The 12,225-nt window shown below is 40.1% G+C and overlaps 2 protein-coding genes and 1 long non-coding RNA gene across 3 annotated transcripts in view; 2 read left to right on the top strand and 1 right to left on the bottom strand.

Annotated features, from left to right (window-relative positions):
* Positions 1-4,524: 4,524 nt before the first annotated feature.
* Positions 4,525-12,225, bottom strand: part of sfxn5a (sideroflexin 5a) — a gene marked incomplete in the record, with an annotated part of 55,077 nt that continues 47,376 nt past the window's right edge. The window contains 1 exon segment of the mRNA XM_032511024.1: positions 4,525-4,640.
* Positions 8,073-9,113, top strand: noto (notochord homeobox). Its single transcript, XM_032511025.1, has 3 exons — positions 8,073-8,463; positions 8,568-8,755; positions 8,875-9,113. The coding sequence occupies exons 1-3, from the start codon at positions 8,073-8,075 to the stop codon at positions 9,073-9,075; spliced, it is 780 nt and encodes a 259-aa protein (XP_032366916.1). The 3' UTR covers positions 9,076-9,113.
* The window catches only part of LOC116686096 (uncharacterized), a 17,599-nt gene continuing 16,540 nt past the window's right edge, over positions 11,167-12,225 (top strand). Inside the window, exon 1 of the long non-coding RNA XR_004331149.1 lies at positions 11,167-11,178. This is a non-coding gene — a long non-coding RNA (uncharacterized LOC116686096). The remainder of the gene's footprint in view (positions 11,179-12,225) is intronic.

Below are 12,225 nucleotides of genomic sequence, written 5' to 3'. Positions count from 1 at the left end.
TGTGTGTGTGTGTGGGGGGGGGGGGTCTCCACAGAGCCCTCAAAGCACCTGGGAAGGGGCCCCTTTAAAACACTGCGGTGATTGGTTTCATAAAGTAGCTTTACAAATCAGCAAACATGTGAAATGTCTACAGGACCTTTACCTTTTATGCATTTATCAAGAAACCTGTTGCCATGGTACCATGACTACAGTGGTTAAATAGACTAAACATTTCATTTTAAAATGATGAAAATAGTTGATTTCTGACAAAAATTGTTGAATATCTTGATATTTTATGATCCTGTAATTTATTACATGTATTAATTGTAAATTGTTATATGTTTTATGTCTGAAACTATGTTAATTGTGCTGCTGCCTGTCTCGGCCAGGACACTCTTTTAAAAGAATCTCATTAAGTCTATTCCTGGTTAAATAAAATTTAAAAAAAAATAACTACCATGTGAAAAGTATACCTGTAAAATCTGTTAACCTTTTCTGGTGATACATTCATAGTTTTGGGTATGACAGCAAGGATGTTTCAGGTAAAACTGCATAATGAACATCTGCATAAGCTTTACAATAGAATCACACCAGTAGTTCTGCGCTCTAAAAATGTTAATGTAGCCCATAATTGGAAAAAAAGAAATAAACAATGATGTTTTTAGGAAAAACAAATGGAAATTAAACTTCCAATAACTGGAAGAAATAGAGAACATCTGCACACTGGATTATACTGAACGTTATTCAATTTAAAGGAACAATATTAGAAATTTTGTGAAAAATGTGCTATTTGCTTTCTTTCTTCAGAGTTAAATGAGAGGATTTGAACCATCTGTGTGGTTCATATGACGCTACAGCTAGCAGCTGGTTAGCTCATACAAGAAGTTGAGCCAAACAGAGCAGTTATTTGTTCAGATTCAATTCACAGCCTGAAATCAACACAAACTGTCAGAGAGGTATATTCATCAAAATGAATGAATCCTTCAGGAATTGATGTCCAATTTGGTTGGATTCTGGCATTCTGGCTCACATAGCAGGACATGAGGCAGCTTATTAATCGGCAAAATTTAAACAAAGGGCTCTATTATAATTGTGCAATGACAAATATGTCTCCTCCACCCGCTATTTTTGTGTCAAATCATAACAGGCGTTATCTCAAAACGTGTTACAGAAAAAGTAGGTCTAGACAGCACTCTATAATTTACAAAAACACAACAATCTCCCCGAAAAAGCGACTGCTCTATTGCAGCGGTGGTGAGAAAAAAACTTCCTTTTAACAGCAGAAACATGCACTTTGCACCAAAATACCACACAGACCGACACACTGAATTCCGAGGTCAGGCTTTCATGCTGGTTTGTAGCCTGCTATTAAACAAAGAAGAATAAGAGGTAGCTTAGCTTAGCATAAAGACTGAAAACAAGGGGAAACAGCTAGCCTGACTCTGTCCAAAGGCACCAAAATCTGCCTTCCAGCACCTCTAAAGCTCACTAATAAGCATGATATATCTCGCTTGTTACATCTGTACAAAAACTACAAGTTGTGGTTATGCTAAGCTAACCATCTCCTGGCTGTAGCTTTACATTTTTAATGCAGACATGAGAGGGGTATCGACCGTCACATTTTATTTAGCAAAAAAGCAAATAAACATGGGAGCTATCATGTGTTTGATTCTTCACTGTATTGCTTTACTGCACCTGACCTAAATAGTGGATTTAATGTACAACCCTGCAGAATCTAAACCTCCAATAATCTACTCCATTAGCTAAGAGACAACTGAGTATCAGTCTAAAATAAGAAAACAAATCTGTCCTGAAAATGCCTAGTCTACTGTCATGCTAGCAGCTCTGTGTTTCGAGCTCAAGCTTCAACATGCTAACATGCTGATGTTTAGCTCATCATCACCATGTTCAGCATCTTGGTTTGGCATTAGCATGCTAACATTTGCTAAATTAGCACAAAACACAAAATAGGATTACGTTTGTACATTTTGTCATGAAACAAAACATCGGACAAACTTCATTTTTGACCAGATGATGGCGCTAAATGAAAAATTGAGAGATCGGCGAGAGACATTACAATTCATCCAGAAGGGAAAATGAATGTCTGCAGCAAATCTCATTGCACTTCCTACAAAAGTTGTCATCATTATAAACCACAATGTGAATGTATAAATGGGAATTTTGTCACTAGAAGAAAATTCAGAGGATCATTAGGATTAATCATCTAGAAATCATGAACGTCAGACCAACATCCCTTCCCAAGAACCACGAAAAAAAATTACCATGTCAAATTGTTTGAATACTTTGTTCTGTCTCCCTATCTGCCCAAAAAGCTAAAGCTTACCATTAATACATTTCTAGTCTGAGTCAACGGAAGTACATTTCCAGGATAAAGCGGAAGATGAGCGGAATAACAGACATTCTCTGTCTGTGTTGGGGTTTTCAAACTCCCTTTAGCTTTGGGAAACAACTAACTTAGCTAGCAAGCTACATGCTGAAAATGGCAAGTTTGGAAGAACATTTGGATGGTGCAACAAGGCAGGCCAGCTTGGTTCTTGAAACTTCATTTAACATTACCTGTGGCCTTTTCTTTTGAGGGGTGGAAATGTTCCCCCAAAACAAGTTCCTTATCAAGAATATCTTTCAGAGCCTCCCTCTCTACATCCGGAACTTAGCGCTGCCCAAGACGATTGTGATTGGTTTAAAGAAATGCAAACGTAGAAAGGCTCAGTTCTTACGGCAGCAGCCGGGGGTTTGATTCTGATCTGCAGCCCTTATTAGCATGTCCTCTCTCTCTCCCCTTTTCTGTCCTGTCAATGAAGGCCTAAAAGTGCCCAAATAATAATCTTTGAAAAAAGAAAGAAATTTATCCTATCCCAGAATGTATGTCTGGGTTAGCTGGCAATGCCAGACTACTAAATTACTAATAAAACTTCACATGTGAACTGTAATGTTCGTGCCAGATAAACTATTTTGATGCCAAAAATGATATAGCTGAGTTATTGTTTTCTGCATAAACTAGGCCTGCACTGCAGCTATCCTTCCTCCGGGGCTCAGTGCCATAGTGGCCTGTGTGGAGTGCCAGACTGTCGAATACGCACATCCTCCATTCCCAGGACGGGGCCGTCATGTCAGTCAATAGATACCGTTTAGGGAGAAAGTTAATCCCTCATTAAGTCGGTAATGACATGGACGGTCATTTCTCTGAGTGGATGGAGGACTCTCTGGCCTAAATGGCCACTATTAGCCAGAGGAGAGCAGCTCGTACAGTAGCACTTCACAGCTCTGGTGTCAATGCTAATGAAACCGAGCTGCAGCGACTGGAGGTCCTCCCTGCTACCACACGTGTAAATGAAAAACACACAGAATCTGCATAGTGACACTGCAAAAGAGGCATCAATGCTGGAATTAGGCAGTTCATTTCACATTTGAACTATAGCTGAAGGCGTTAATTTAGTTCATTTTCCACCGAGAGAAAGACAGCAGGGCGGAGGGTTTGGCCAAGGGTACTTTGGCAGGGTATAAGATTTACTTTGATCACTATTTCAGTTCCTGTACTGTTATTTAACGTTACTCACACCCACAGTACATGGCCCTTACTGTTCATGAGGTGTGAATTATTAATTTGCAGCCTGCTTTTAAAAGAGCTGTGAATTCAACTTTGATTCAAGTTCAAAATCACGACTTGATTGCTATAAGGTTTGGAATTTAAATTAAGGCCCAAGTTCTGGCTTGGTAAAATCCTAGGAAAATATATTGTTAAGAATAAGACAGTACCTGGCAGGCACTGTTCATGCCTCACATCTTGAAATGTTTCATTATTAAACCTATGCATTGAAAGATTTTGGTGTCAGCTATGTGAAATACACTTTTAACACAGCTTGTTATTAGTGCAACGGTCAGTAGTTAAAGACCTGGCAGAGACTTGCTTGGACAAGACAGAAGGCTATTAAATTCTCATTTTATATAATTTATTTACCTTTGGGATGTTTTAAAAAATATATACTGTATTTGGTTTACCAGAGATTTAAAAACAGCATCACAAACTCTTAAAACATAAACATAAATCATTCAAATCAACACAACTAAATGTGTGCAAACAGGTGTGCATGTTCAGACATGTTTTCTCTTTCTCTCCCATTAGTGTACTATCATCGACTACCCCAACAGGAGGATCGTTAGTGAGTTATCATGGTTAATTACAATGAAAATTAAATGAACCCTATACAATTATTCATTCTTAATTAGAAAACTGAATCCACTTTTATCTTATCTTTTGTCATCTGTCTTTTTCTTTTGCCGTGTATATTCACCTGCAGATTGCATCAAATGCAATACTTCTAAACTCAATGACTAGTCGAATCAAGTTGGACATCTCGACTTAAAAAATGAACAAATTGTGTGTTTTTCCAGCAGCTTCAGAACAAGTGTCTCGGTTGTAATTTTTCATCAAATTAGGCTCATCATGCTGCTGAAAAAAAGACAAAACCACACATATCAGTCCACAGCAGAGCCTGGATGTGTATTAGAGGCAGACGGAGCATACCTGGGCTTTGACGTGGACGCCCATTCATAGTCAAGGTGAGGGCCGAGGCCCAGCAGGTGCCAGTAATGAGCCCTCCATCCCAGCAGCGAGGCCACCGATGCAGGTCACTCTGGGTCGTCCTGTAAACGGTTCATCAACTCATTAGCGATGGATGTGTGTGGACAGGAAAGACCCAGACTACAGTGCCTGTTAAATGTGTCGGGCAGGTGAGAAAGTGATTCCTTTTCACCTCAATAATAATAATGATGACAGTGTTTCTCCATGCTTTTGTTTCATTCAATCATGTGTGAACTGAGCTGGAAGGTGAGACAGAACCCAGCACAGGAGTTTCTCCTCTCTGACGCTCTCATTTCTGTTAGATCTCACTTCTCTGTCATACAGTATATCCTAACTCTTATTGCACTAATATTTGTTGCATCCATTGTTTGGAGATCATGACTTTGATCTTTAAAACTCCTCACAATAAGTTACACACAACTGTTGTTTTTGCACTTTGCTCTAGATAAGAGCAGAAGGTTAAACTTCATGCTTTTTATGGAGAAGTTAAACGTACTAAAGTTTATTTTCCATTTAATGCTACTGTTGACTTCTACTTACATTTCAGACTTTTGACTCAACTGCATCTATAGTTATAGTCACTAGTTAATTCTTTTAAAACTTAATAAAATAAACTCTTACAAATAGCTTCATGGAGTAGTTAAAGTATGCTTAAACTCATCCATCTACAACCTTAAAATGCTGATACCATGTTAATGCATCAGTATGATCCAATGTAATAAAATATAACACTAGGGGGGAAAATGCAAGGGTCATCCTGCATAATGACCACTTTTATTTGTGAAACAAATTTCAGAACATTTGGCTTGAAATTCTTTAAGTAATTTTATTAAAGTGAAATCTTGAAAAAAGGACATGATGCAACTTTAACTCAAGTAAACGGAAACTTGACCACCACTGACTGCATCACAGGTGAAATGGGAATCTAAAATGATAACCCCGTCATTACAAAAAGCTAGCGTTAATTTTTTTTTTTTTAAGAGAAAGCTTGGTAGTTGTATTACAACAGGACATTAAATGACATCTGTCAGAGATGCTAAAAGTTATATTCACTGTAGCTGTGATAGATCTTTTAAGTTAAACCCATTTTGTTATATGCAAATATGTATACTTTCATTACCCAACTTATGCCAAATGCATTTTATATTTTTTTACACACTGTGCTATAAGCAACAACTTCCAGTTGCATGAGAGTATATGTGACCATGTACATTTGTTTTTGTTTTTGCATGGTGGGAGCCTGATTTGGTAAGGATGGCCCATAGAGCTGTTAGAGAGCAGCTCCTTTCTCCTCTCAGGCCATGACTATGAAAAGAGGACTCTCTGGGACAATGGTCCGTGTATTCCTTGTCTGGCTCCAATACACACGGAGCACATGTTGCCTTCCCTGCAGCATCATTAGAGGACACAGAGGGTTCATGCTGATGTCATGAGAAAGACATAGAAAGGCAGAGTTTGCATGTGCAGGCAGAAGATTGGAGGAGCACTTGGCTGTAGATGGCAATTTGCAATTTGTTCCTATTCAGTCTTTTCTTAACTCAATGTGGCAATTGGGGTTTTACCTAATGACTGCTTCATTCTCGATTAATCGTCTTGCCTATGAAATGTTTAAATAATGTGAAATTGAAAAGTTTGAAAAATAGTTGATTAATTGGCTTAAAAATACGTATTTTTGACTAATAATTTCACACTGCAACATGTATCCACAACTGAATAATTTAAGCATCATTTTCACTTTGACAGGTCTGAAATTGTCTTTAAAAAGTTGAGATCATTCCACTAGGTTTGATTAGTTTCACTCATTTTCAAAACGTGTCAGTGATCTGGTCTCATTGCGTCACTGAATTAAACCCTGGGTCTATTTCATATTGTTTTGCCAGCTCAGAAACGTCTGAAGTCGTGTCTGTCGACGGGAAGCCGCTGTGTTGAAATGGTTTCTAACCCTAAATGTGAATGAAGTGATTGGTCAGTAGGCTACAGAGGTTTTCTGCAGTGTACGCCAGCAAACAGCGGCCTTGGGGTGGGTGGTCCGGTCCTACAAGCATCCTTATTGTTCAGGCCAGGTCGTCAAAGTCTGTGTTTGCCCTCTTCATTAGACATTCTAGTGTCACTGGAAGAGAATAAATAAAACGCTCCGAGGTCAAAGGGAGCGAGCGCTTCGCTTCGGTGTTTAAATGTGTTTTAACAGTTACTTAGGGCTCTGCGGAGCCTCGCTGCCACCTCCAAATGATGGAAATGAGGCTGCAGAGTTTGCAGAGCTGGCAATAATCCAAGTTGAAAGAGATGATGCCTTTGTGCTGGGGCAGTGTAAGAAAGCAAATCACTTCCTTTAAAGAAGCCGCTTCATCTTCAAGCCTTTAATGAGAAACCGATAAAAAGCGGTTTAAGGACATTATTTCCGGTGCAAAATGTATTTCAGAAGAAAGGTTTCGTTTCCAAGTGCAACACAAGTGTCCAACTTTGAGTAGTCTATTGTTTTCATTTAATTAACAAGACGTTTTGTATTCGCGCACGCTACACGATTCCACTGTCAGATTGAAGGCATTAGACCAATTTGGCTTGTTTTAGGAACCAAGCAGAGCAGAGGCCTTTTCCCAGGCATTCTTTCAAAGGACGGACGGGAGAGATCAACCTGTGGATTAACGCAGAGGCTGAGATTAGTGGAGATGCAGTTTGGTAAAACCAGCAGCACCGCTCTGTCACCACACCTGAGCCGCTGAATTTGACGCCTCAATTACGCACAGCGGTTATTCCATTTTAAGAGTGACACCGCTGCTGTTAAAAGGCACACTGTGCAAACAGGGCGCATTCATTTTATACAGGAAACAGATTATGGACTGTTTACATACAGGACAGATTCTTGAGTTACGACTGGACGAGAAAAACATGAATCAAAATATTGAATATTCCTAAAGTAGATTGTTATAAAAGTGCATTTCAAAAATACACATGGTAAAACAGAAGTATAAATCAACAAAGTAGATTATCTGTAAACTGTACTGCTTGAAGTCGACCTCCAATTGTGAAGCGACTGTTACGCTGCTAAAAGCATCTGTCGGCCAGCCGGGACTTAAAAGGCTCCAAATAAGATGATTTGGTAACATCAAGGCTTTCCCAGCGGTAATGATTACATTTGGATTTAAGATCCATGCAAGAATTTGTAGCCCAGTAAATCTCCTGGGTTCCCAACCCCCACGACTCTTCAAAAGCCTTGTCATTCAAAGGGTTAGGATGTTTGACAATCCCAGCTTGTACTACTCCACCAATTAATTGGATACGTTGTCGGGATGTTCGTTTCTCTCATCTGCTACTTAGAAAGACAAAGGGTCGATGGGGGGCTGTTGACACCTCCGTGTCCGGCCGGAGTATAAAGGCGGACTCTCCGCAGAGGAGCAGCATTCACCTTCCTGCTGAACCTGCAGCAACAACTTGTTTCTGCAAAGACCTTCCAAATCTTATTTTTCCACTCTTTTTTTAAACATCTGGCAGAATGCAAGTGCCGAACAGACCAGTTGGAGCTTACGGATACCCCATGCGTAATTACGCAGCAGCATCGCTGTACCCACAGTACCAGGGGAGCCAGTGCGCGCTGACAACGAAGCCTCCCAGTGGGAAATCTTTCACCATTGATGCTTTGCTCGCCAAGCCGGAAAACACAAGCAGCTGCCGGGCGAGTCCTCCTCAGTGCGGAGAGAAATATCACCCAGCAATCCCCGGGCTGCCTCTCACCGGAAACGTAGGCTTACCGATAGCAACAGCACCGTACGTCTACTCTCCGAACATGTTGCACCCAGCGCTCCACACACAACCTGGATATTCAGTCTACTGCTGTCCGCCTTTCACCTACCAGTCATCGTGTCGGGGAGCATTTTACGCACAAGGTAAACAAAAAAAGTTACTGGAACTATCCAGGCAAGATCTAAAAGCCAAAATGAGACTATGTTCATGTGGCAGAGTGATTAAATGTGGCATCTCTACTTTGCAGCTTCCATGTCTAAAGTGAACGCAGGGCTGCATTCGTTCAAAAATAAAGGGGGGAAGTCGAAACGAATGCGCACCAGCTTCACCAGCGAGCAGCTCTCCCGGCTGGAGAAGGAGTTTGCCCGGCAGCAGTACATGGTCGGATCGGAGAGGTTCCTCCTGGCCTCCGCTCTGCAGCTCACAGAAGCTCAGGTATGAAAATATGGACTGAACATCTGAATGTAGGCATTTCAAAGCGTGGCCCCAGAGGCATACACTCGGTTCTTACTACAGTGTTTCTAATTTACATGTTGTTGTTTGGCTCTATCCAGGTCAAAGTCTGGTTCCAGAACCGACGCATCAAGTGGCGCAAACAGAGTCTGGAGCAGCAGCAAGCCAAGCTGGCCAAACTGGGTCTGGCTGCTCCGCCCAAAAGTCCCGGATCTCAAGGGCACGGAGATGATGAGGATGAGGAGTTCTCCGACCTGGACGTGGATATCGACGTGTCTGATGACTCTATTGACCACTGTTGACCACCGAACGCCAACTGGACTTTCTGAGACAAAAATACTTTTGTATATACTGCAGACAAAAGGAGGCCTCTGTGTCTCGAACTATGAGTATTTAATAGATGTATAGTTATATATTTAATTGTCTTGCTCTTTGATAAATTCACTTCATGTGTTCAGGTTTTGAATGAAAACTTCAGAAATATATTTTATGACATTAATGGCAACCTTGTCCTGTTCATTCCTTCTCACTCAGCCAAGTGTTAGAAAAAGGTTACACAAGTTAAAAGGTGGCATTTGGTGTTGCAAGAAAATTAGAAATCCTCATTTATTATTGGCACGTGTAACACAGTTAAACTGGAAAACTAAAAACTGAACTGAAAAACCATGAAAAAGGCCATGAAATCCTTCCTCCATCAGGTTCTGCTAATACAAGAGGAGGTCCAACATCAACACACACTTTTCTACCAAAGTTAGAACACTTTATATCTAATAAGAGATTTTGGTTTTTCGGTGACATCACACTTGTGTCCACCAATCAGCATTTGTCATTTTAATCCAAATCTGATGGGAGTTACAGGTTTGTTTTGCTACTGTCAGAACAAATCAGATCAAAAGCAGATCAGCTCAGCTCTGAGTGTTAAACTCGTAATACGTTATATCTTTATATATACAAAATGTTTTTAAACTTTGATTGTTGCTTATATAGTCTTATTGCAACTTCATTTACTGCTTTTTAATGTTTAAGAAAAAATACTGAAATGGGCAGATTTGAAACCATGTTTTAAGAGTCTAGAAACACAGATGTCCATTACATATCAGAGGCATGGATACTCCTACTGTTGTTTAATCAACAGCTAATGACGCCAGACTCGTTAAAACTAACTACATCTACATTTCAACAACACATTGGCAATTTTTTTGAGAGAAAAAATGTAATTATTAAAGCAAACTGAAAAATGAGATCTTGGTTTATATGATAGATACTGTTTGCTGGTTTAGAAACACAAGGGTTTCTTAATCTGCACATTAGTATCATAAAACAGATTCAGCTCAAGACAGTTATATTCTGCACTATTTCATGTTACTGGATATAACAATGATGACCTACGACGGGATATAAACTGTTTATTAGCCTGACAGCATGTGTTTACAGCAGCACATGGCACCAGCTACGGAAGCTAAAGTTACCCACAATCCATCAGGTGTCTCTCAACTACGGATCTAATAGTAGCCCAAAATACACAACGAAAGCCTCTCTAATGTATACTAATATCAAATTACCACCTTTGACCTCCCCTTATTGGGCCTCTCATCTCACTCTGTGCCCCGGGTTGAAGATGATGGAGACGTGGCGAGACATTTCCTCCTGGAATTGATCTAAGTTAAAGTCTGGGACGGACTCGGGTTGCTCTCTGATTTAAGCTAAGCAAATAAAAAACCCACTCAGGGATTAGCCGTGATTCTCTGTAACCCGGGGTGGCAGGGGTCAGTCTGTCTCGGGGCTAGAGAGCTTGGTTCTCACTGTTTTTAATCTGTTTAAACGGTCAATACGCCTGTTCTCACTGCTTCTCAATAGACAGGGCTCACACATGCCCGCCCACCCCGGGCAGGTGTCCTGTCTCTGCTCTATTGAAACGCCACGGCTTTTCTTCCAGGTGGAAAGGGACTCATGCTGTCTGCTGAAGCCTGCCTGGCAGACATGAGGGATAAAACAGGAGGGGAGACAGCGTGTAGAAAGGATTGGGATGTAGCAAATGAGTCCATCAGAGCAGCTAATTGGGGTGGTCAACCTGAAAGTCCTGTCCTGTGGATAACTCAACTCCCTCATATTAAACAAAGAAAGCTGATGGGAACACAGAGCCCTCGCTCCATCTCTTTAATCCTTACATTATGTTTTCAAAAGGTTATTAAATTACATATTTTGTGTCACAGAAATACCTACTTTTATCTTTCTACAATCTCCTTTACTAGAGCAGGATTTAGAGGTGGTCAATAAGACTATTACAAGCAAAAAAAAATCATACAGATTCCTCACATGGCCATTTTCCTTCGACAACACATGGCCAATTTAAATTGAGAGAAATGAAACGCATGTATAAAAGCGATGTCTCATATTGACTTTGTGTAATCAATTAGTCACGGTGATTCAGGTTGATTTTGAACATATTTACCCATTAAACAAAGTATAAAATGCCTTTATAAGTGACTATTGGAAATGAAAGACTAATCAACACTCCACCCATACAACCAGCTGCCAGCTTGCACCTTGACTGAATCACATCATTTGAGTGTGGACATGAGTTGTAAACAGTTGAACCTGTTAGTTTAAAGGCATTGAAAAGGTGGAAAACTCAGAGAAACAAACATACGTTTGGGTAATAGAAAGTTTCCCCACTTTGTTTATCATTTAGTGAGCCCTCAGTTTTATTTCTGGAAGACTTTAACATATTTTACCCTATGAACATTTTAATTTATTATTATTATTTTGAGGTGGGAAAGCCACAGAAAAGGAACTGACAACAGATCGATCTAATAATACCTTATCGATTCTGGACTTGTGGATCAGTGCAGGTATCCAGCAATATTATTAATAACTAAAAGAGCATAATATTCTCATTTAACATCTTACATATCGGTTTGGTTTAGAGCCTTACAACTTGATACCCTTTTTTGTCAATTTCACAGTTTCTGTAGTTACTGCTCTCTGCCTTTGGAAACAAATCTACACTCCCACAGAATGACGCAGTCTATCCTCTCCCCTTTCTTTGTCTGTAAAGCTTTGTGAACACAATTATTTCCTGTGCAAAATGTATTTCAGAATAAGGGCCACTTTTTTTGTCAACCTAACAAAGCCGCCCTACAAAAAACAAACACTGACAAAATCAGATAAGAAATGAGCAGAAAGATGAAATGCAAGCTGGAGAGTTATTTTAGTCAGATCGTACAACTTTGACTTTTACATTCTTCACTAACTGTAATGTTGATGCACATTGGGACATTTGTAGGCCTGTTGTCAACACATCAAAGACATACAGAATGAGTTCCCTTTCTACTTCTATTGCTGACTAAAGTCACCCCATGCATGCAGCAGAGGTGCTGTAAGAGGGAGAAGGCGGCAGGTTGCAGTATCAAAGAGAGAAGTTTAATCAACACTAACAGAGCTGATCTCTT

This window comes from Etheostoma spectabile, unplaced genomic scaffold, assembly GCF_008692095.1.
Source record: "Etheostoma spectabile isolate EspeVRDwgs_2016 unplaced genomic scaffold, UIUC_Espe_1.0 scaffold314, whole genome shotgun sequence".
Taxonomy (NCBI): Eukaryota; Metazoa; Chordata; class Actinopteri; order Perciformes; family Percidae; genus Etheostoma; species Etheostoma spectabile.
This window is presented reverse-complemented; position numbering and strand designations above follow the sequence as displayed.

Coding starts and splice junctions, on each gene's coding strand:
- noto (XM_032511025.1), top strand. CDS start 8,073: ATGCAAGTGCCGAACAGACCAGTTGGAGCTTACGGATACCCCATGCGT. Junction 8,464..8,567: donor GGGAGCATTTTACGCACAAG/GTAAACAAAAAA, acceptor TCTACTTTGCAG/CTTCCATGTCTAAAGTGAAC. Junction 8,756..8,874: donor TGCAGCTCACAGAAGCTCAG/GTATGAAAATAT, acceptor GGCTCTATCCAG/GTCAAAGTCTGGTTCCAGAA.